Source organism: Mastigoproctus giganteus, chromosome 5 (genome assembly GCF_048544385.1).
Source record: "Mastigoproctus giganteus isolate SK-2022 chromosome 5, ASM4854438v1, whole genome shotgun sequence".
In the NCBI taxonomy this organism is placed as follows: domain Eukaryota; kingdom Metazoa; phylum Arthropoda; class Arachnida; order Uropygi; family Thelyphonidae; genus Mastigoproctus; species Mastigoproctus giganteus.
Window position 1 is genome coordinate 134458592 of NC_143579.1, and position 26699 is coordinate 134485290.

Genomic DNA, 26699 nt, shown 5'->3' on the forward strand with positions numbered 1-26699 from the left:
ATAAATTTCTGTTGAAAAGTAGAAATTTCCCCTATCTTAACACGAATTCTTTGCCGTGTGTCCAGCTCAACGTCAAACAAGAATCGTAATGCATTGAGGTGCGCTTTCTTTACCTCATTTACTTCAATTGGCCTCATTTACTTCAATCTGATGATTCTCAGAGCTTAACTCAACTTATGCGTAAGAATCAATTTTAATGCTATGCTTTAATGATGTTTATAATGTTTGGATAGAAAGGTTCAGAAATGATTTTATAAGTAAATTAAAATTGAACTTGCCATTTTTGCTTTTGCTCCTTTCTAAATTACCTTGGACAGCTTCTCACGAAGCTTCTCTCTTCGCCACGACAGATAGAATTTCTGGAACTCGTTTATTCATGTCGATTTTAGTGGTCCAGGTAAGCTTCTGGAATCCAGAAACCTAAAACGTGCCTCTTTCGGTGAAGTTTTGATACTTGAATAGAAAAAGAAGCTAAATTAAGCCAAATTTTAGCCAAATGAGAAGGTAGGGAGGATATCTGAAGGATTCGTTTTCCTTTTAGAAATTTGTTCACCGATAATGAACTGCGAGCCAAATCATTCAGTAGGACAATTTCTGATGGAAGAGGATCCGTTCAGCTGTTTCATCTGTGGCCTATGTCAATTCTCCGATTTGGCTCTATCTGATTTGTTTCTGTTCCTAAGTATTGAAGTTTTACTGAAAGAAACTCCTTTAGGTCTTTGGAGGAAGTCCAGTAGTTTACCTCGAAGACACTAAAATCGATGTGTAAACGAATTCAAGAACAATTTCGTGTAGAGCTGTGTAATTTCAGGGGAAGCAAAGCAAATAACTGGCAGTTCAATTTTAATTATAAAGCCATTCCTCGAAATTTCTATCCGTTCTTCGTACAAAATTTAAGGGAAAACCATTTATACCTAAAGTGCCTATTTAAGAGTAGGCGTAGTGCCAAGGAGTGAAATCTCAGGATCAGCCCAGTGACCTTATATAAGTGACCTTATAACTGTCCATTATACTATAATGGTATCAGTATAATGATATTTACCACCAGTTAAAATATTTTCATAAAAAAGCAAGTACCAGGAAAGCCAGAAATTTCGTCACCATCCAACAGAGAATCATCTGAACCTCTAGTGTACTTAGAGTACTTCAGACTTTCAATAAGTTTTGTTCAGAATTTCCACTGCCACTGTACGATATGACAAAATTCCAGGTATTTTTACTTCATAATAAATGCAGTAAAATAGAATATGACAACGGTTAATGTTTTTTTTTTTATTTCATTGCAATAAATAAAAGTACTTTTTCTTTACGTTCTAATAACTTCGACGACTACATGTTTCTTTAGAGTTTAAAGGGGCAATCGGATTCTATGGACAGCTTTTCTCCCATATAGTTCATTGAATCGAGGTTTTACAGTATCTAGTCCAAGTGAGTTACATTACTGTTCGAAATTAAACAGGCCACAGTTTAACTGTAGATTGTAACAGTTGAACTACTTCCTAGTTTCAATTCAAAAGCAATTTTTTAACTATGATTGAATAATGAATTAGTATGAAATTAGTACTTAATATGAAATAAATACTTATTGATCTTTATTTAAAAAAAAAAAAAAAAACATCAGAAACCCCCGAAGTCTATTGATTGAAAGGCTTCGAAACTAGACTTTTCCAAATAACAGTTCATTGCAAAGAAAGATAATCCGAAAAAAACAAATATTGGTTGGAAAACAATAAGTGGAAGTAAGTTTTCGGAAATGTATTCATTGAAATAAGCGTTGCAGCTCTTACACGCTCTCTCTCTCTCTCTCTCTCTCTCTCTCTCTCTCTCAGGATAATTTTAGACAATGAAAAAGAGGATGGGTGAACTCCCTAAAACTGCGCACAGTAATAGATCTCGTGCTTATTAAAGATAACAGGGAAGTCGCACGATATTTTCAATGACGTCAAATGAATCACACTAATAAATTACACAGGGTTGATTCAATTAGGCTGTCGCAGTGAGGAAATGGATGTTAATGAAGTGACCTTGTCGTATGGGAGCGTTGCTGTTCTCAATATGAAATAAAAATAACTTACTCGCATTGGTTATTTACTTCATCTTCTGTTGTGGCAACTCCATTGCCTTGGTGATGCAAAACCAGTGTTGCAAAACATAGATCGACCTCCCGTAGATGACATGACTGAGAGAACACCTGATGGAAAACTGCAAAACACAAAATACAGTATATGGATTATATGGAATTACCTTTTTTCCCACAAAATAAACAGCGCATGCACGCACACAAGCACACAAAAACAATAGAAGAAATGTAATCGGAACTTTGCTGACTCCTCCTTAGATTGATACTGTTGTTCTCTTTTATATATATATATTTTTTTTTTTTTTGGAGGAGGGGAACAAAAGTGACTATGATCATGAGGCATCAGGACGTTGTGTCTGTAAACTGTGTGCATTCTATGGGCAGTTTATGGCTAAACTCGAATTCCCGAGAGCAATCGTGCAAGCTTAATCGGTCCGAGCAGACTAACTCGCCTGTGAAAAAAATCCATAAATGTTCCTTTCGTCGGGAGCAACTTTTATGGTCTACTTTGATCATATCTTGATTCGGACGAGAATTGAACTCAATCTTTTTCCACATAGTGTGCAAGGGCCATGATTATAATCTAGTATTTGCCTTGCGGACCATCTAAATTATTCAGCGAACGTTAGGAGCACATGTGGCTAAGGTTTTAAAAAAATCGCTTTTCTAAATCACTTTGAAATGAATGTCGACAAAGTTCCCTTAAGAAACATAAAAAAAGTAAATTTTTTATATTATAGAAAGAAAGGCGCTTTTTTAAGAAGTATTACACTAACATATTCTATTTTTTTTTTTTCTTTTAAATTTCAGAAACTGCCATTACACTAGCTTAATTGGGATATCTTACCATGTAGGTGAAAATTAATATTATTATTTCCCATTCCTCCCTCTTCCCTATTAGGTTCTATAAAGCAAGTAAACATTTCTTCTGTATACTGTTATATATAGGAATTTTATATTCTGCACCATAGTGGGGGAAAAAAAAAAAAAATATATATATATATATATATTCGTTAGAGCCATTTTCTTGTTGTTTGTCTCCACAAGGTGAGACCGCTTTTGTATTTGAAGAAAGGTCTGATTATAAAGTAGATTCGTGAAAACATGACTGGAGAAATTATTGTTGATAAAATGGCACGATTTCACAAGGGGTGATCATTTAATTCTGGGGCATGATTTTGTTTTCTGCGCGAACTTTCCATAACTGCCGCTAGAGGCGCTTTCCCTGATCGCTACTGAGCAGACTCTGTGTGCGCATGCCAGTACTTGTCGAGCTAGTGTTGCGTGAAGAGAGCTTTTTTTTAGCCGCATATCGCTGACTTATTTTGAAGCAAATACAGTATCATGTCGGATATACAGATTGAACAGCGATATGTTATTCGTTATTGTGGCTTAAAGGCATCAGAAACAGTTAAAGGGATGAACGAAGCATATGGTAATGAGTCTCTTGGTAGGACGGCCATATTTCGGTGTGACCAAACTTTCAGGTGTGAAGTAGTTTCTTCATCAAGACAATGCTAGGCCCCATGCGGCTAATATTGTGCAGGCAGTTATCACTGCCATAGGTGCCGAGGCGCCACATCCCTTTTTTTTTACCGGATTTAGCCCTATGTGATTTCTTCCTGTTTCTACGTCTGAAGAAAGCTTTGAAAGGCAAGCGTTTCGCTTCCGACACAACGATGCCCGTAGAGCCACAACGGAAACGCTTCGTAGTCTTTAGAAAAATGGTTTGCAAGAAGCATTTAATGCGTGGGTACGACGGTGGCGAAAGTGTGCAAAGTTCAAGGGAGAGTATTTTGAGAAGGAGAAATCGGCAGAAGATTCAGATGATGACAATTAAGATAAAATCTTGCACCAGTCCGCATATTAAATGATTCCCCCTCGTATAAACTAACTGATTAGTTTCTAACTTCAATCTCCGTATCAAATTTTCTTTCTGTGTATAAAACGTCCATCCTTTTAAAATGCGGGCTGAGTTTTTTGTCCTTTCTTTCTTCTGTACAGTGATTTGAACTTGGTAAAAATTATCGTATATTTCCAGGATTAACACCGTTATTTATCTTTTTATGAATTTTCAAAAACCCCAAAATGCCTACATACGGAAATAAATTTAAACATATACAGTAAAGCCGCTGAAGGGTGGAAGTGGAGGGGGGGAATCTCAATATCCAAAGTTGCATTTCTTTTTACACTTGAGACTAGACATCAGTAATAAACCTTCATGCTCACCAGAATTGTATCAATTGATAATGTTTTTTATTCATTTATTATTTTTTTATATATTGGCACTTTAATAGAAAACATCAATAAGAGTTTAAAAAATTGAAAGTTATATTGAAAATATCAAATTCCAAAATAATGAAGAATAAAAAAGTTTTTGTTGTCTTTCTAAATTGTTTTGGGAGCACATTCCTTTAATAACACCCTTTTTTCTCATTTTATTTCCACCCTCCCCTTTTCTTCGTTTGTTGCTGTAGTTACGTACGAGTTTACTTTCTATTCGCCACTTAGCGTGCCATTCACTGGCATGGTTTTATTTTATGTTCAAATTATGTTTCCGCAATATGTCGTAGACTTACGAGTTTACTTCCACTAATGTTTGATGTACTGATTTTCTTTTTGTTTTCTTTTATTATTTTTGTTTATTATTTAATTAATTAAAGTTTATATATGTTTTTTTATTTAATTTAATTTTATTATTATATATATATATATATATATATATTTTTTTTTTTTTTTGGCTGATACAGAAAATGTTTGTTTTCATGCATCACGTTGCCTTAGCGGCGTTACTGATACTAAAAAAAAAAATAATAAAATAAAAATAATAAAAATAAATAAAATAAATTTTCTGTTTGTACTTCGGGACGACAAACACAAGGTCATAAGAGTTCAAAAGATAGATAGATAGATATCCGAACATTACCGTATTTAGTAGTCACGCGATTGGAACCACAGTCACTTAGTGCGTGTCTACTAATTATAATAAATAATGAAACGATATGAGAATAGAATTTTGTTTAATTTATAACAATTAAAGTGTTTAAGAGGAAGCTAAATCTTCGATATGACAAAACACTGCTTATGAAAAAATTACTAAGTATTTTTTTAACTATAACAGCTCAGAATTGGAATTCTGAACTGTTTATTGCCATTTTCAGCAGAAATTTTATGAATTTAAAAATTCTTGAGAAACATTTTATATCTTCGAAGACATAAGATCCATTCAGGATTCAAGAAGTACAGCAGAATTTTATGCGAAATTGTTTGTTTGAATTCAGCGCACATACAACAGAAGAGCGGTAAGATATCACTCATTTCCTGGTATATCTTGTGACTCATCACACTCGTGATGATGATGCATCAGTGAGCATTATTAGTGAAACCTGCCTGTGTCATACACATAATGAAGCAATATACGAATTGATATTCGAAACCATCGATTAACTGTCGTCTGTAGTAAGACTGAAGTAACAAAAATATCAAGGCTAAGAGATGAAGAGACAAGAAAGAAAAATAAAAATTCGTCAGTATTTCGAATCAAAAGCGAAGCAGTTTGGAGGAAACTTTTCTCTCTCAGTAGAGGCGAAATGAGGAAAAAAGAATGATTAATAAATTGTGTTGTGAATTGGTTTCTACGAAGGCACAATTTTCGTGTGTTTTGATTAAGAGATACTGATTCCGAGAACTAAAGCAAAGGCGATTTCTGTTTTACGCCCAGTATTCTAGAGGCCGGTAGGTAGTAGATATTAAAAAAATAATAACAAATTTCATCTTAATTATCCGTAATGATCACCTAAGGTTAGTGGAAATAGACGAGATAGAGAAAAATACTGTCGTCTTTTTACATAGGATTGAATCACAATAAACTCAAACGTCGCTACTAATATGCCGATGCGCTGATCACTCGGCTACGGCAGCAGCTGAAAATCCATCTCAAGCTGTCCATGCTTGACCTGTCATAATAATAAATAAAAATTAGAACACCAATGTTGAAACCACTTTCTTTTCTCTGTTCTTCAACCGGTTCAAGCCCATGTCGTTGCTAAACCAAAAATGCTCATGTGTTGTTGTTGTTATTTGGAGCATTAGCAACTAAGGCCATATTGCTCCGGGAATATGCGGTGGTCATTTCCTGACCTTTCTGCATCCCCCGTATTTGGTGGTCATGGGCTCGAACCCCGATCTAATCAAGAAGCATGTGCTACGCACTGCTGCTCCTGCCCACCTGGCTACGGAGGCGCCATACAGTACATACGGAGTGATATTGCCTTAGTCTCTGATGCTCCTAAAACCCTATTACAACAACAACAATTCTGAACACGTGTAAAATAGTCAGAGAGTTTCTCGAACAATAATAGTAACCCGGCCATAACAACCTCCCCATATACCTGGTACCTGTACCTGTCACGAGATGAGAAAAAAAAATCATTAGGAGAAGAAAATAATAATAATAATAAACAAAAAAGATAATAATAAATGGTGAAAGCATAAAGAGCAATTCTGTTAATATGCATATGGGATTGAATCTCTTCTCTAACTGGCCTCCCTGCTTTGAATTCTTTTTCTCAAATATCGGAAATTTACTGTTTTTTTGTTCGTGCGTGTGTGTGTGTGTGTGTGTGTGTGTGTGCCAAAGTAAGATGGTCAAGCCTCAGTATATTATGTTTAGAAATGTTCGTCTATTCTACGGTTGATTTGCCTGTCCAACGGATCAAAATGGACTTCGTTTTTCAAAATGTGGCCGAGTAAGTCAGTCATTCGTGAGAGTTGTATGGTATTTGGTTTGTTTTCAAACAGACAGAAAACAAACCAAAGAGACACGCAGTTTCAGATTTCCAGTATACTGATTTCCAGTAGCCAATGCTTAACCATCATTAACAGCAAAGCTGAGTGGCTAACTTTATATATATATATATCTACGAGGTGTGGTCAAGAAGGTCTTAGAGCAGGTTATATAAAATGTATTAATAAACTATACAATGTGTTATTTTTATAACTTAATGTCTTAAATCTCCAAATAATCTTAATGTGTTACATCTTTAAATGATATAAAAAATTATAAATTTTTATGCAGTTTCTAAAGTTTTGTTTTTTCACGTTAGTAGGCGGAAGAAGAATCAACAGCCAGCAAATCGAGCATTGATCAAGTAATCAAAATTTTCACCAAATAGGGCAGAAATGCTAAAGAAATCCATGAAAAAATGACTAGCATGTTAACATATTTCACCCAGTTATGCTATTGTTACAAGATGGTTGGCAGAGTTCTAAAGAGGACGGGAATCCGTTGAAGGTCCGCCATCTGAAGCGATTGCGAACATTGAAAAAAATTTAGAAAACAGAAGAATTACATTGTCTGAACTTGAAAAATTACTTAACATTTCCCATGGAAATATTTTAACAATAATACATTTGCATTTGGGAGCGTTCAAAGTTTGTGCAAGATGGGTTCCCAAAAACAAACTTTCCCCTCATGACAAACAACAGCTGGCGGAATCATAAAAAGATAATTTAAAATTCATTCTTGATAATCCAGATAGATTTTTATCCTATTTGGTAACTGGTGTTGAAATTTGGCTCATTCTCATGATAACGAATCCAAATCATAAAGTAATGTAGACGCACAAGTATTTTCCAAACCCGAAAAAGTGCCAACCCCAACCACCAGTTAGAAAAGTGTTGGCTCCAATTTTCTGGGACATAAAAGGATTGTTGTTAATTGGTTACCTTGTACCTAAATCCATAATAAGAGGAGAATTATATGCCAAAGTTAAAACACAACAATGTGGAAAAGAAGACGAGAAAAGTTGGGTCAACGGGTTTTGCTTCTCCATAACGATAATGCACTCGTGTACAAGCCCGGTTGTTCGCAAAAGCAAATCAATCAATGTGGATATGAACAATTAATCTCCCCCCACTACCCCGTACAGCGGTGATGTAGAGCTAACTGCAGCTTTGGTGGAAGTCTGGTTTGATAACCAACCTTGAAGAAATCTTTTTTAGGATTAAATTATTTGCAGATTAAATAAGATAACCGCATTGAACTTCGAGTATAAACCTTTGAAAAATGTAAAAAAACAGCATTTTGTACCTACTTGTTTATACTCTTTCACAGAACTTTTTGACCAACCCTACAGGGTGTTTCAAAATTGTACGGAACAAATGTGGGAGTAGCTTTTACTGCTAAAAATAAGAAAAAAAAAATTCATATAAACATACGGTATATCACAAAAGCCTTTATTTCTGAGATATTAAACATTATAAAGTTCAGTGACCTCCATATTCAAAGACGCCTTCATCTGTCGGATCGATTTCTTCCTCAACAGATGTTATGTCGAGTCCAGGACTTAGATGTCGACTTCAACGAGTTCGCTCGAGATCGACAATATAGGAAAAGAATAGTCAATGGGATGGCCAAGGCTACCGCGGGTGCCTAAGTACACGTGCCTTGAGTGACCGGGGTTCAAGCCCGTGACTACTGAATACGGTGCTGTTTCTTGTATTCAATCTATCATGCGAACTCCTCTGACCGTTTGAATAAATAAATAAACAGAAAATTTATTTATTTATTACTATTATAATCTCAGTCTTGAGCAATGTACACTCTTAATCCAGCCAACTATGTACATATTTATGCACTTAAACGTATATCCTATAGTATGCATTTTGAAACAAATGGTTGTACACTAACTTAATGTTCTATATATGTAGTATACTCAAGTAATTTCTTCATTTTCCTGTACTCTGTTTCACTTATTTATTATGCTATTATTTATGTATTTTTGGCTTATTGAGGCATAATGTCTCTGTAGTATATTGTTGCAAGTTGCAACTACTATTATGCAAATTATCATTCTAAGCGTTGCAATAAAGATTCTTCTTTTTCTTTAATGCAACATTCAACGGGACGAATTTACGATTCCCTGCCATGTTTTAACATTTCGGGAGCATTCTTAATAGTTTCAGTAACTTCCAAAATGGGATTTTTCAGTTGGATTCGAATAATAATATGGGTTTGAGTAATCTTAGGATTTGAGATCGGGTAACAGGTTGGCCATTGTACAGGGCCATTTCCAACATTCCATCGGGTACGTACTCAGCATTCAGAAAATCAGAAACATCGCGCGAAAATTGAGCGGTACAGCTTCGTACCTATACCATATCCTTTGCTAATTTTCAAGGATGTCTTCCAGTAGTTCCCACACATTGTTCGGCAGAAAATGTAGGGTATACTATTTCTGAAAGCCGCGCTTGTAAAAAATGAGTCGTCTCAAGAACACCACATCATATATTAAAAGAAAGGTATGCTGACAACGAATACTAACGATGATATGTGTGTTTTCCTCTGAGTATTTGTAGAGTTGAGAATTTCATTTCTTGCAAAACAGGATTCATTTGTAACCAAAATATGGCTCAGAAATTGAGGATATCATGTACATTGCAAAATGAGCCACCGACAAAATTTTTCTACTGTAAGAAATGCAAAATTCTTATCTTGTGACAAAAATTCTTGTACAGGCGTACTGTGAAATGGATCCAATTGCTGTTCATATTAATATCCTATATAGCACACGAAACATTTACGCGACCTGGAAACCTTCTGGTACTTGTAGCAGAAGAGCAGGAAGTATTGTTTTAAATACATGTATTTGCAGTTTGCTCTTCAACTTCAATTGCCTGTGTTTCTTGAATTCGACTGCAATTGCTTTAGTTGCTTCAATTCAATTCAACTCCAATTGCTTTAGTTTCTTCAATTCAATTCAACTCCAATTGCTTCAATGCAACCTTCATTTACTTCAATAGCTTTTTAATGTTTGCAACTTGCTCTTCTACATTTGCTGTTTGTTCAAATCTTTTCTCTAATAGTGTTTTTTTTATTGTTTCAGACTATCTCGAGGGTTTAGTTTCAAACAACGTTAACTAGAAAATTGCATTTTCTTTTTCCGATAACTTTAGTTTTACTTTATACAAATAACAATGCATATCGTGTCATATAACTCTATTTCACTAGCACTTTATAAGTTAGCCTAGTCTATAAATACATTTCCGGTAAACCAAGAAAATGTAAAATGACTCTTTTTTTTTTTTGGTTAATTACTAAAACATCAACTACAAAGCAATTTTGAAGTTAACGTTGTTTGACCCTAAACTCTCGAGCTATTTCTCTATGTCGTGTTTTCAAAGGATTAAAGCGTTTTATGGTTTGGTACTCGCTAATTGGAAATTTTTCGTCGTATATACGAACAGAAGTTACGAAATGGTTATTAACCACGCCATGCATTAAAATTATATAAGTTAACTGGATAAAAAAGTAAACGGATTTGTAATGTCTACAATACTACCACTTTAAAAATACCAAGGAATAGGAAATAGACCCTGAAACTTAAGTAATATACACGTTGAGAATTCTAGAACGGCTATTTTAACTGATGGGTAGCCGTCAGTTAAAATATCCTCTCTCACCACCATCTCTAAGTCAGAAAGCAACCGGTGTTACCCAAATGAGCAAAAGTGCCAAAAACATGGGATCAGCGTTCACCACGATGACTTTGGCTACCTGCCGGATGCCCTGCTGCGACGTTTTACCCCTTGTACTGTTGCTCATGGAGTTCATACTTCATTTTGATGCAGATGAAATTTTCTCATATTAGTAGGAATATATATACTGGCCAAAAAAATACCAACCTTTGTATTAAGACAGTCACAAACAGAAGAAATGCAAATAAATGCAAATACAGGCTATTAGACTGCAGTAATCTGAAGCCAGAATGGGGAAACCATGTTGTATATCAGACTTTGAAAAAGGTCTTATCGTGGTTGACGTTTAGCAGCAGCCACGATTCAATAAACGAAAGACATACTGGTTTCTCAAAAGCATCCATTTCGAAGGTTTTTAATGAATGGAAAGCAAGCGGTTCTTCCAATTCTCAAAGGCGTAAATGTGGCAGAAAAACAATACATCAAGAGCGAAGCAGTCGTACTCTAAGGAGTACGACGTCAGTACTAACAGTTCTTCAATATGACGAACTGTTTATTGCGTATTGAAAATTAAGGCTACTGATAATATTTAGTTAGTAAAGAGATTCAATTTAACAATTTTGTATTGTGTAAAAATTGTTTAATCAGTACACTCCAGCAAGCTGTTTACTACCTTTATAAAACTAAAAGACGTTAATGCGAATTCTACTTTTCTTACTTCAACTTTGTCATTCGGTTCAGGACTTCTCGATATAATAGTGATCATAATTCAGTGATCACTCAGTGTATATACGGCCCATTGGCAGTAAAACCGGCTGCAATATACTGTGCTGCGGTTTTAAAAATAATCATGTGAGGTTAAATGTTAGGGACACAACGCAAGGTCATGTCAGGATATTTTGTTTTCTGCAGGCTAGCGGACTCTCTCTCTCTCTCTCTGACACACACACACACACACACACACACACACACACACACACACACACACACACACACACACACACACACACACACACACACACACACACACACACACCATCTCGAAATGATGTTTGGTTGTTTAATCAATAATTACTAAAGGTATATGGTTATGTTAGATGGTGTCCACTTGTGGTTCCCACTGTTGGCATTATATGGTGCTGAACATGATATTGTGGGTTCATCTTCCCTGTTCATGCAGGACGAACAAACCCTTTCCCGACGCGTGAAAATGTTGGGCGCTAGCGCCCAACATCTTTATCTTGAACCAGCTCAACATCAAGATGTTGAGCTGGTTCCCGTTCAAATAACAACATTTATAAAACCAATTTATTTTCCTGAACTCGTCACACATTGACTAGGATTATAGAGCAATGGATGGCGATAATGCGTTCTAATTTCTTAGTTTGTCAATGGTGCTTTTCGATATAGGCCATGCAAGACCTTTGATTGCGCTATTCTAAATCCATCGGGTAGTCGCAAGAACCAGAGGCACAAATATAAAAAATCTTAGGGAATAACAGCAGACTAGATTTTTATTGTTTACTATCTGGCACAGTGTTGTGGAATTTTGGAATAAGTTAAGTGTATGATGACATCCTCTTCATACAACCTCAGCAGTCATGGAGAGCAATTAACTGGGTTGACCATCCAGCTTCAGACAACCCAATAACATACGCATACCGCCGTTCAAATTAGCACAGGCAAAAGTTAGGGACCAGAAGTCGACCGTATGCACCCATGTTATACTAAAAGAATTTATATATTTAATATTAAGGTTACTCGAAAGAACAAAGTCATCAAACCATGTGCATTATGGCCGTAAATTGTATTCTCTGGTCAGTTTGTCTGTTTTGCTGCCCGAAAAACTCGGGATTTCGGGAAAAAAAAAAAGTCCTCCCTGAGACCAACTAATTCAGTCGTCATGTGAAAAAAGCTCATAATGTTCCTCGCCTCATTTACGGGATTCTTAAACAGACCTTTTCCACGCGGTGTGGGGAAGACAGATTAAACTAGAATCAGTGCATGTGAGTAATGCACCATTCCGTTGGGATGATAAAAGAGATCATTATTAGACTCAAGGCGGATCCTAGACTGTCTTCCCAATCCAAAAAAATAAGAGAAAAGAAAGACGTGATGGGAAACTATATACCAACGAGTTTGACTTCAGTGGTGGGAAGAATTGTGGAGTCTCTGGTTAAAGATACAATACACTGCCATTTCGATAGGAAAGCATCCTTAACGGATCACAGCATGAAATCGCGAAGAGAAAGCCTTTGCCTGACAAATGTAGTTAATTATTATTACGAGGTCATAAAACAATTAGATGCAAGTGGCCACTTTGACTTTATTTACCTTGATTTAAGTGAAGTTTCTGATATAATTCTCCATGAAATGATATTATATATACTGGAATAAATTGCTTTTACTGGTAATATTCGTCATTGAATCAAGGGCTGGCTAAAAGACAGGAAATAGAGAGTAGTAATAAACGGACATTATTCAGGATGAATCAATGTAGTAAGTGGAGTCCCTCAGGGATCACTGTTTCGCCATTTCTGTTTGTAATATTCCTTAATAACTGGTAATGGAGTGCATGGGGATTGTCAAAGATTGTTGATGATTTTGAAGTAGGGAGGGCAGTTAACGACCAGAATCAGACCATTTTTGCTAAAATGACTAAGATTAATTGCATAGATGTGAAGTTTAATGCTTCTAGATATAAGGATTTACGCTTAGAGAACAGAAATCCTGGAGTTACTTATAAGATATGGAACGTGGAGTTGAAAGAGGTTCATCATGAAAAGGATGTAAGGGTTACGATTCAGTCAGACATGAAATTTTCCACGCAGTGCAAACAAGTGACTAAGAAAACATATGGTATACAGTACATAAGATCTTCGCAAGTAGGGAAAGGGATGCCATTTTCACTGTTGTATAAGACGATAGTGAGACCACGATTAAAATATGTTCTGCTCTGGTGAAGAAAGACAACTTCTAGAAAGGATACAAAGAAAGAAAATCGAATTGTCAAGGGGTATTAACATGTCCAGTTGAAGATCGGCTTAGAAGGTGCGGAATGCAAAGCTTAGCAACTTTGGGGGGCGAGGAGATCTGTTAGAGGTATAGAAGATCCTGAATCAATAAAATAAACGAGGAGATATATTTTTACTGATAGGAGAGAGAACTAGGAGATACGTGCAAATTTTGGTAGTAACAGATGGCTGTAACTCATGAAGTTTACTTTCGGGCAGCGTTTTTGTTATTCATTGGAGTGAAATGCTGCCACGGTGGGAGTGTGATACTTTTTGTTTGGTAGTTTGGCCATTGGATAGTCACTGTTTGGTGTCTAGAAAGATTTGAATAACAGCGTTTTTTATTTTTATTTTTTTGGCAGATGCAGAAAAATGACACAAGCAAGCGTATTCTATCTATTATATTACTAATACTAACGAAAAACTAATACTTGATGAGAACTTTAATAAGTAATACTATAGCCAGTTTCTTTCCTTTGCTTGATTTACTGCTACCTTACAAGAATTCTGCAGTAAATATGGGGCATATTCGAACCCAAGTAATTATTTATTTATAAAAGAAGCAGATTTTTTTATATAGTTTCTATAAAACTTCGAAGTAAACTTGTTCAGATTAAATAAAAAAATTACAAATGCAAAAATCGGATTTTCATATTTCAGTGATATCAGTGATTATGGGTACCAGCAAATTAAGGACTGTAACCAAAGATATGAGAAATAGAAAAATGGATTACGGAGTGGTTGTGATGTTTTTTTTTAACGAAAATTATTGGTCAGTTAAACAAATACAGTGGGTACATAATAGAAGGGCCAATATAAAATGTGGAAAATACTGACCACAGTGTATGAAAGCTTCTAAGTTTACTTCATGAAGATTGTAGGACAATGGTCTTCTTGCATTCATTGTTAAACTTTTGGATAAAATCTGCAAATTGGGGAAAAAAGTTATATATAAATCGACTGCCGCTGTTTCCTTTGTTTTTGGTTTAAATCAGTTAAATTAAAACAAAAAAATGTGCTATACTATGAAGGTCATTTCATGCCAAAATAAATCGAAAATATAAATGATCAGTTTCTTTTGGTATGAAACTGATCATTTATATGAAAAATGTCTTAATATATACTCCCAAAAGTTAAGTTCCTTAATTCATCAAGAAATATTTCTTATACGAATACATAATTTGTCTAGTTACACCAGTCTAGCTGCAAGTGAAATTACTCCAGTTCATATTAATATAGTTCATTGCTTAAATGGCTTAAACTTCAAATTATTTAGGAAGGAGCTAAAAATTCTTAAATACTTACTTAGTATAAAGAAGATTGCGATGAGACAGAGACTCTTCATGATATATACCTCGGGAAGAATAATGAAGTCAGTGAAATCTTGGGTGCCGAATGACTACCTCTCTGTTCCCAAATCCTCCAGGTATTTTCGAACCCTAGGGGATGATTTTATATGCCATGTTTTTAACAAGACAGATGACGTCAGCTTCCCAAAGTGCTTCATGAAGGTCACACTTATTGATCAGACGTAAGTTTTGGTTGAATGGAAATTATAATGATATAAAAGGGCGGAAAGAAAGAGTACGAACAAAAGCCCAACAGGAGATGTCGAAGTTATTTTTCAATGTGTCTCACTTGGTACTGAATGCTGAAAGTCAGGGATGTCTCCTATAGAGTACACTTAACCGGCTTCATGGTGTGCACCCCTCTGTGTTTTCAAAAATTGACAATTTGTTAGTTCTTTCGCATGCATTTACTTTTTCATGTGAACAATGCTTATTTTCCATTTCTTAACGAAATTGCTATATAAATAGATTCTACAGTAACAGACTCATGTTATAGTTGTCGGTTAAACTTTCATGTTTCATTAGGAAGGTTTTTTTTTTAACCATTTTGAAAGCAATGCAACTAATTCAGTATGATGCATTTAAACATGAAATATTCTAGTTCATCTAAATGTAAGTTTCAGATAAGTTTTCATTCCTGTTACTTAATACAGTAATGATCTGACCTTAGCCAATCACAACAGTCATAAGTATACCTTAACGCACAATTTTATATTAGAATGGCCAAATAATTGGAACTTTTTTTCCTGCATCTGGCAAAAAAAAAAAAAAAATAAAATAAAAGAAAGAAAGTCCTAATTACTCGTGCATTTCCATCGACAAAACGTGACCAACTGTACTCACCTTAAATTTTACAAAACTGTCCGCCTCGTCTGTTGGGATGTAATTTATTCTAGTAATTTATATCTCACTGTTCGTAAGTAAATTTCATATCCATCTTTCTGTTATCCCTCTGGTACTTCTGGGTTTGTGTAACCAGCCCAAATCATTTTGAAGAAACCCGCCTCGATCTTGTCGGTAAGCAACCTCCAAAAATTCAAATCACAAGCATACTTTTACGCCCGCTTCTTTACTCCCTCGCCTAGGTCATCGAGGAAGACAAGAAACGACAAGCGCCGCAACATTGTTCGCTAAGGCAACACTAAACAATGCCAATTTATGATTACTTTCTCTTTTCTCCTTCAGCTAGTCCCTGATTCGTCTTAGTACTTTCTCTGAAATCCCAATTTACCCCAAACTACCCGGAACCTAGATATCAAAAGTTTATATTTTTTTTCTTTTGCTGATTTATGACTACTTCTGAGTAGTTTTCCAGACTGATCACCCACCACTTCCCCTTTACGATCCCCTGCTTAACCGAAACCTACTTAAATATACACTTTCTTCCATCATATAATGTGACTGATGAATTTTGAGATTATGATGGGCATCATGGCAAGAACTAATCCTCCTTATATTTCTAGGGTGCAGCTCTAAAACAATTGTTCGCGTGCCGGTCGTCCACCGGAACGAAATTACTGATAACCCTTTAAGAGGAATCTGAATCATTTTTATAATCTCACTGCTTTTACTCAGCCAGATAGTGACTGGAGGAGTCCGAGTATGCGGGGGAGAACATTATCGAGGCCACGTTTTGTCAAGAAGCTAGGTATATTCTTGTCGTTTCCTGCATCGGACAAAAAATTCATTATTTCATACAACACGTTGTCCTCTCTACTTTTACTTATCTACTGAATGCATCATGAAAGAGCCCTCGCTGGTGGCCCTGTAGGTAGGATCGCCGTCTTCGCCACATGGGTGGCAAACACTTGAGTTCCAACCCTTCCATGATGTGAGAAATGTTTATAGGCCTTTTTCATAACGTGGCTAAGTTAGTTGGCATCAGGAGAGTTGGTAGCTTGGTTTTTTTCTCCCGTTAACTCGGGTTTTTCTTCCATCTAACAGGAAAATCGACATGCAGTATACAGACATAATCTATACAGCGCAATATGGCCTAAATTGCTAATACTTTTAAAGCAAACGATCATCATAAATTCAAACTAAATAAAATTAACTAAATTAACTAATAGAAAAATTTTAACTGTGAAAAGATCTAAACCTTCCAAACACTTCCTCGTTCATTTCACAAATATACGTGATCTCAGTACAATCTAGGTAATGCCTACTTTTCTGACAGATGCACCAACACCTCGGTTGCCTCAACACCTCAGTTGCCCTAATTATTTGCTGTACGATTTATTTTACTTCAAAGGTGTACGGTATTTGTGTATATATTCGCTCTGACTTAGTAATTTGGAATCTCCTCTTGTTGATCTTCTCTGGCTTAAAATCTTTCTGCTACATTCTGTAAAATTCATCTGATGCCTCTATCGTTCTCCCAACACCAGAAGTAACTTGGAACTCATTTTCTTTCTCTGAAACTCGATTTTGTCTAGTCCAACTTTCTAACATTGACGTCTCCAACTGGCTTCCCTTTTCTAACCACACAGACCCAGCTGGCCGAGATGCGTGAGGCTTTTACAATTACTAATGACCTTGCACAGATTTCTCATTTACCTACCAGAATACCAGACAATCCTAACTACACAGTCAACACTGCTGATTTTTTTTCTCACGAACAGCCCTTCAAACTACACGGTTGAGGTGAATGTCGACCAACTTGTCGATGGTCGCTTCTCCAATAGAGCCTTTTTCTCTTGTCTGTTCTCAGTCTCGTGCTGTTTTTTGGCATTATGATAATACGAAATGGGATGATCTGTGAGATTTATATTATTAAAAAATGAATAATAACTCTTAAAGAAGAAAAAGAATTCTTAAAAAAAGAAAATTCTAAAAGAAAACAATTCTTAAAGAAGAAGAATAATTAAATAAGGAAAAGTCCTTGTTTGGATTACTGTTTTCCGTCTTATGATATGAATGTTTGCTCAGATCGTGTCAGTGAAATTATTCTTCTAGGGATGAACTTCGGCTGTCTAATAAATGTAGTAGTCTGTTCAAGATAAGAATGTTTCATATCGCATTTGGCTTGTATTAAAATTTCCAGGTCCATTTTCTACTTAATTAAATCACGAAAAAGACTGCAGTTCTTCAAACAGGCCTCTGAGGTTGGGTATATTCATATTGTAAATGTTTTAAATGTTTTTCACCAACCTTATGTAGAAATAAAACACAACGAAAACGAAAACTGGAATCTTGATAACTATGTATTTATAATAAATTACATTTGCCTGTATTTACAATAAATTATATTTAACTTTACAACTAAAATATATGAAATATACTGGGTTAAGAACAATAAAATACATTAAAATATATTAAATTAAAAGCGATAAAACCATAGCTTGCGAAGGCTCCTGCCTGCTTCTTCAGCGGTATTTTCTTTGTTCTGCGGTGCGTCTTTAAATACCAGCAGATTCACGGTACTCATCACGTGTTTCATTCCCACGTGTTCCGTTCTCTTGTGTTATGGAATCGGAAGTGGCTCGAGAGTGGGTCATATGGAACCGTTCATCCCTTCTGAGGATAGTAGCCTCAAAGAGGGGATGGATCCGCGTTCCTCTATCTCTATTAATGTTCACTGTGGAACAGATCCGCAAACTCTCGAGCCACTTGCGGTCCCAGAACTTATGCGCCCGATCGGTGATGATAGCATCGTCCGGGGACGATGCTATCATCGCCGATCCTAAAAATGTTATGTAGGTGAAACAAAACGCCGTCTCAAAGATCGTCTGGGGGAGCACACTAAGGCAATAAGAAATGCGGAGTATGGTAAGTCCGCCGTGGCCGAGCATTTTTGGGAGAAGCAGCACCAGATCTCCCCGGACGATGCTATCATTACGGATCGGGCGCATAAGTTCTGGGACCGCAAGTGGCTCGAGAGTTTGCGGATCTCTTCTACAGTGAACATTAATAGAGATAGAGGAACGCGGATCCATCCCCTCTTTGAGGCTACTATCCTCAGAAGGGATGAAAGGTTCCATATGACCCACTCTCGAGCCACTTCCGATTCCATAACACAAGAGAACGGAACACGTGGGAATGAAACACGTGATGAGTACCGTGAACCTGCTGGTATTTAAAGACGCACCGCAGAACAAAGAAAATACCGCTGAAGAAGCAGGCAGGAGCCTTCAAAAGCTATGGTTTTATCGCTTTTAATTTAGTATATTTTAATGTATTTTATTGTTCTTAACCCAGTATATTTTAATGTATATTTTATATGTATATTTTAATGTATATTTTATACGTATATTTCATATATTTTAGTTGTAAAGTTAAATATAATTTATTGTATATACAGGCAAATATAATTTATTATAAATACATAGTTATCAAGATTCCAGTTTTCGTTTTCGTTGTGTTTTATTTCTACATAAGGTTGGTGAAAAAACATTTAAAACTACAATATAGAATGCAGTTACTAATCAATTCAAACTAGCTTTTGAACAGGATAAATCTTGCTTCTTGTCCAAACGGTAGTTGAACGTTCTATTTTCTGGCCGAAACTTTTGACCATCTATACACCCACTGATGAATCTATTGCCTACTCAGCTAAAGATGAAGCCAACTTAGCAGCATCCGACATTTCTTCTACCATTCCAGTAAATCCACTCAGCGTCTCTTACGGTCTTCTAGCAAACGGACGACTGAAGGATTATGAACAGTCTTTATGCCAATAAAGTCCCAAGTCCTGATAGCATTTTTCCACTTATTCTCAAAACATATGCTCTTAAGCTCTTCTGTGTAACTATTATTCACTTTCTTATTCCACTGGTGTTTTTCCTTCTGCTAGGAAAATTTTCTCATATCTGCTTAGTTTCTAAAAAGAGTGATAAATCCCTCCCATCCAATTGTTGTACCTTTGCACTTGCCTATACTCTTTCCACCGCCAACTTTTAAATTAATCTCGAAATCTTCTATTTGATCAATGATCGTAAATATAAATTCCGTCAGTGCTGATATATTGGCTTACGTTACCTCTCTTCGAAAATTCAGTGGAAAAGTTTGTTGAAACTGAAGCAGTTGCTCAGAACATTTCTAAGGGTATTGTTCGTGTTTGGCATAAAGTTCTTCTAAACAAGCTTCCATCTTATGGATGGCCAACTTTTTTGTAATTGGTTGTCCAGTTTTCTCTCCAACCACTGGCTGCGGTGATGGTAGATGGCTCGCAGTCTTCCATCTTTTCCACCAATGCTGATGTTCTCCAAGGTTCAGTTTTCTCTCACTCTTGTCCTCTTCTATATTAATGACCCTCTCCTGAGACCGATTAACTCAGCAACGTTATAAAAAAAGAGCTTAAATTCCTCGCATCACTAACGGGATTCAAGCTCAGGTTTTTTCACCCGGTTTGTGAAGGACGGTGATAATAACAACTGTGCTACCTACGAGGCTTCATTTCCTGAAAATTACAATCTACAGAAATGCAAGTCTAATGTCAATATTTATCTTCTGTTTTCTCAACCTTCAACCCAAGCATGGTACTAAGTAGTATAGTTCCTAATACTTTTTGTGTTGTCCTCGTGGATAGCACAATCAGTATACTCACTGTCCTCACACCGTTCGGAAACTACCTGAGTTCGAATCCTGCCAATGACGCGAGGAGGTTTTCTGGGCATTTTTCACAACGTGGCTGAGTTAGTCGGTCTCAGGTAACAAGATTTTTTCTACACTACCGGAAACTGAGTTTTGCGTACACCCAGCAGCAAATCGACCACAGTAGACTTGCAATTTACAAACATTATATACGGCACAAATATGGCTTAAATTGCTGATGTGCCTAAAACCCTACAACGCCCCACACTTTTTGTATATGGAGGTTTCATGGAAAAAAAAAAAATACAACTCCTTCGTATGACTATACTGACTGATGTTCTTGTAGCCTCTTGAACCCGCTCTGGGACGTTTTCCACACACGACATACGTGATGGCCGAACTATTTATGGTTTCTCTAACATTCCCACGTGGGAATTCTCTGTTCCGATTCACAATTCCCTCTGGATTATAAGTTACTTCTGCTGCACAATAAAAATCTCGAGATGTATACTGACTTTTCTCGTTTGATATACAAGCGTGCGATGGGGGAGGGGGACTTCTGGCGCAGTAAGCAATATTCTTGTGGACAGAGGGGTGCCTGAATACTTTTAGTTATAGTGTACACTCATTATGTACTATTAGAGAAAGGTATCTGTTATCCGATTCTAATTTAGATAGTCTTTTCATTATTCCACTCTCCTACATTGCATTCTCCCTAAATACTTCTTCCGGTTTCAGTTTTCTTTAAAATATGCATCGCTACCACTGTATTTTTTAAATGTAATCTTTCTCTAATGATCGCTTTTTTGTAATTTATTCTAAGGAACTTTCATTGTGCAATCTCCAGTCGTTGCTTCTCTCTCTCTCTCTCTCTCTCTCTCTCTCTCTCTCTCTCTCCCTCTCTCTCTCTCTCTCTCTCTCTCTCTCTCTCTCTCTCTCTGTTTTCAAGATCTATGTTTTACTTTAATACTCGTATATTAGTGCAACACTAATTAACCTTCAATGTAACGTTGCATATTCTTAATTTGACTTGTACTGCCATGTTTCCAAAATTTTATTTTCATTATTCCATTCATTCTGGTGTATCCTTGCCTTGTAATTTATATGTCCTTAATTTCTGGGATTCCGATTCTTGGATATTATGAGTTCACCTGTTCTATGATCTTGTCTATCGCTGTTTCTAACTGATCTTATTTCCACACATTCCTGTTTTCTTCTTTTGCGCCATTTATATAATTCTATCTTATATTCTGTTGTAATACTTCTGCCTCTTAGTCTACCCCTTAGCCTATTTGGATATTATATGGTAATATAATTATGATAAGGTAGTTTTACTAAGATAATTATAAATGAAATAGCTTTCTAAGGAGTCAGTCCTCTGTGACAGTATAATTAGATTTCTTCTTTTCACTCGTTTAGTGAGGTCTGAATCCCATCGGAGGCGAGCAGAATTCTTAAAGATCTCTTTATTGAAGTGGGGGCTATAGTTAGGCGATCTTAGGAGGAGAGTGCATTGGTTTCTCAGTGAGTTATTTCTGGTGAATTAGCCCATCACAAAGTGCCATTCGGCTATGAACACATCTGTGCAAACATAATACACGATAAAAAGATAATAGCAGTTACTAGAGGAATAGTTCGCTAAATCAATGGTGCTTAATAATTAATGAATACATTCACTGTGTCGTTTTAAAATACTATTATTTTTATAATCAATCAGTAATATTTTTATAATCTTCCATAATTAATGTACTATAATATTAAATTTTTCTATAATATTAAATTAATACTATAATGCTATAATATTAAAATTAAAAAATATTAAAATTATAAAAATATTAAAAAATGCAATGAAATTATGAATTTATAAAAATTTATAAAATCTATAAAAAAGTTATAAAAATTTAAAACATTTATAAAATTTATAAAATCTTTATGAATTTATAAAAATTACTATTGTAACGGTCTACGATTTGCATATATTTATTAATAAAATAATTTGAAGAATACAATGAACATAACAAAACAAAAATATCAAAGAAAAAGATACAAATATTCGTTTATATCTACAGAGAATTTATTTCTATATAAACTACGAAGAAAGTACATATACAGTAACTATAAAAAAATTAGAACACCAGATAGTTTATGTTTACATATCTAGTATAAAATCTAGAAACAAAATATCGCGAAATTTAGTACTTTTAACATTTTAACATAAACTAAAAATATGCAATGAAGGTGTATTATTTTAATTGAATTTTTCTCGCTTTGAAGGATCTTTCATATAAAATTCATAGCGCTATTTCTATATTTCGATAAGATTCTATTAGACCAGTGGTTTTCAACCTGTTTTTTAATAACGGCACCCCTAAGTCATTAATTTTATTTTGCGGCACCCCTACCCTTTTTTCTGCCTGTTAGATCCGATTTTTTCTGTGTGTATATCTGTGTGTGTATGTGTGTGTGTGTATATATATATATATATATATATATATATATATATATATATATATATATATATATATATATATATATATATACGTTATATATTATAATATATATATATACGTTATATATTATAAAATATATATGTTATATGACATTTATTATAATAATATAATTATAAACATTACTTTTCGTAATACAAATTATATATATATATGCTGTATATAATTTTATTCTTTATACAGAGGTACTAAGTAAACATCAATTATAGATCACCACAAAATGAAAAAGATACTGTACACTTTTTTTATAATGAAATAAACATATAAATTAAAAAATAATAATAAGTTTAAGTAACTTAAACCCAAATTACGTGGCACCCCTGGAATGTTGTTGAGGCACCCCGCTTGAAAACCACTGTATTAGACAATACTCATGAACGAATTGGAAAAGTTGTAAAGGGGTTACAGATTTTATATCCTGCAGAATTGATAAAACATGATTTTTAAAATGTCTGTTTAAATATCAACAGATATTCGAAAAATTTTGTTTGTCCTCCAGTGGTTAGCACTCCCGTCCTCACCTAACAGTAGTTTGTCCTCCAGTGCTAACCACTGGAGGACAAACCAAAAAGCTCAGAGGTATGACGTCACAAAACGGGCCATACTTTATAGATATTTGTAATTGGAGTTTCTCTGTTATTTTAGAAATTTGTAAAACACTGTTCCTCTTTCCGTAAATGATTATAAATCCAGAATGTATAATTTTTTTCACTCTCATAAAATCACAAAAATTTCTGCAATCATAAGTAGCACGCACAAAGATAACGCAGTATTTCTTTCAATAAAATTTTTATTTTTATTTTAAACAAAGAACACAAGTTTACCAAAAGCTGTTATCCGTGTCAGGAATACGCCTTAATCTTTTGATTGGCTATAGAAAGCAGATGACTAGCATGACTTCTCGGTATGTGGGATAGGTGGTTGCATATGTTTTACGTTCCACTTACATTGTGGAACGGTAATCCCCCTTTAACCCTTGATTTGCGCTTTCTAATTGCTTAAATTGCCAAAAGACCAGAGGTGGAAACAAAGCAGACAAAGTTAAGTCTCTCGTAATCCGGGCGTTATATGGAAATTTTCTTCATTTTACAGAAATTTTTAAATGTAATTACCAAAAGGAATTCAAAAATTCGCTATAAATAAGTTTGTTAAACACAGGTCTGAGTGTAATTAAATCGAAAATGAAGCAATTTTAAAATATATAACTGGTCGAATGCGCCCTTAAAATGCTTCACCTGGGGCTGGCGCCCGCTCGCCCCACCCTAGTTCCGGCTCTGTTAGCACGTTAATAATAGCCGAACATTTCTTCTTTCGCTATAGTGGGTAGGCAAACTTCTGACTATAGTGAAAGAACCTATAGTACCAGAATTCTACTAAATACCTTCATTCTACCAGAAAAAAGTTCTCCTTAAAAAAACTTTACGCATTGACCTTTTATACACTTCTTTGCCACCGAAGTTGTTGGGTATTGCATTGCAAATAAACAGCACTTTACTTTGGAAGGGGTTATCATTGCCTTCTCATGCAATTACACCACCTGGAAAGTGTTTCGGTGGTACTGCTACCCCATCAGAAGACGAAGGAAACCTTGCGATATACTAGGGGAAGCTATTGTTATTGTTATTTTTTTGGTTTTTAGGAGCATTAGCAACTAAGGCCATATTGCTCCGGGATATGCGGTGGTCATTCCCTGACCTTTCCACATCCTCCGTATTTGGTGGTGACGGGTTCGAACCCCGGTCTAATCAAGAAGCGTGTGCTACGCACTACTGCTCTTTCCCACCTGGCTACGGAGGCGCCACTAGGGGAAGCAGCAGTGAATTAAATCTACATTGGTTGTAATCTAAAACTTAAAGGCAACTAAAGTTTCATACATGGGGAAAAAATTAAGAACACTGATATTCTTAAACTTGCAAATAACCAAAGTTCATTTTATCACAAAAAATGAACAACGACCACAACAACAAAATCTCTCCTTATTAATGCCGAAAACCATTAGTAAGCCATTAGTATGATTAGTGCGAAGTGAATGGAGTGAATTGGGATAGGCATGATTAGCTAAGTTAAAAATAAACTGTTTTTAATAATTATTATGATAATTAATAATATAAATGGTCTTAATTTATAGATTTGAAACTTACAAAGCTGTTTATTTCATCTGCATATATTTATACCAATTTTTAATATACAAACTGGTATAAACAATAAATTTAAACTCATTTATGTTTTCAAGAGAAAATTATCAACTGGATACTTAAAAACTGGATGCTTTATGAACGGTTACGAGACATAATAGTTCATCATAAAGCAGTTGCACAAAGGCTTTTACAAACAGAGGAAGAATTCAGTGAGACACATGCAACTAACTTTCCTTGCGAAACTCATTTCTTGACGTATAATATTGTTTTCATCTCTATCAAACCCAGGATATTTCCTTATACTCCCAACGCTTTGTTGAATTTTTCCTCTTAACTAACCAGTAAATGGTCAGTTGTCCTGACTGTAATTAGTAGGGAAGATGAAGGGTGTACAAAACTTATTAATGCAACTTATCATGGTTAGAAGGCCAGTAGTTTTACAAAACAATAAACTGAGTTTAAAATATAATAAAGCAATAAAGTTAGTAATAGAAAATAAAAATAAAAAACGAGACTAGACTTTACTTATACTGACATGAAAATTGAAGATTTCGTAGGAGAAAACATAGGTGAATTACCAAGAATTCTCTGTGAGTAATGTTTCCCAGCAAATAAGGTAGAACTACGAGCTCGTACTGAATTTGTAAGAAGTTCCAGTATTGTAGCTCATGTTCAAATCGATAATAAGACGCGTCACTTGATTAGCAATATCTAGACTTGAAATAACGATTCTCAAAGAAGGGATGTTGGACTAGTAGAAGCTCTCTGAAGGGACACTAGAATAACACCTTTGGTACTGTTGGCGAGTTTAAATCACCTGATTCCTAACGCTTTGTGGGATTTTACCGGTTTCCTACGTATCATATGTGACCATCCAAACAGAAAATTATAAAAGAGAAAAATTCTGGTTATTTAAAATTTAAATCAAGTGTGTATATATATTCTTGCAAAAAAAAAAAAAAAAAAAAAGACGAGAGCTTGCAAAAGCTTCTGAAGCTTTTGCAGGCTCTTGTCTTCAAAGTTAATATAGGCTGTGCAGTATGGCTTGGTGTATTATCATGCTAAAACAGAAAAGGGTTAACCCTCCCCCCCATACTATTGACACAATGCAGAAGAGCAGAATCCAGGTCTGGCGGCCAGATCTGCATGGCATTCATTGTTTCAAAAACGACTACCAAATGTATCAGTCCAAATCACGAGAAATAAGCACAGACAATGATAACATCTCACCCACATTTTATAACTGAGACGATACACTTTGGTAAATAACCTTTTGTAAACATCTGCCAGACCTGAACACTGCTATCAAATCGGAAAATATACTTCCAATTGTCACCCAATAACACAGGTTTCCAACATTCAGGGTCCAATTACGATTGATCTACATTGCGCATTGATTTCAGTGATGCTTGGTTGGTGATCTGCAATTTTACCTTAAAATACGTTGCCATGCAACTCCTTGCCGATATTTCTGGTACTAATGTTAGTTTCTATACTCACTCTGACCTCCTGATTTGCATTATTTAATGAGGATATACGGCACGAAAGTACCGAACGTGTTCTCTTTCCATTAATTTCTTTGATCTATCCGAAATTTTCCT

At 35.3% G+C, this 26699-nt stretch overlaps 1 protein-coding gene across 1 annotated transcript in view; it reads right to left on the bottom strand.

Annotated features, from left to right (window-relative positions):
• Positions 1-14986, bottom strand: part of LOC150085711 (uncharacterized) — a 29404-nt gene extending 14418 nt beyond the window's left edge. The window contains exons 1-2 of the mRNA XM_090373459.1: positions 14878-14986; positions 2076-2202 (exon numbers count right to left, since the gene is read on the bottom strand). Of these exons, the coding sequence (XP_090229585.1) occupies positions 2076-2202; positions 14878-14917 (167 nt within the window). The 5' untranslated portion in view covers positions 14918-14986. The remainder of the gene's footprint in view (positions 1-2075; positions 2203-14877) is intronic.
• Between the last annotated feature and the right edge of the window lie 11713 nt (positions 14987-26699).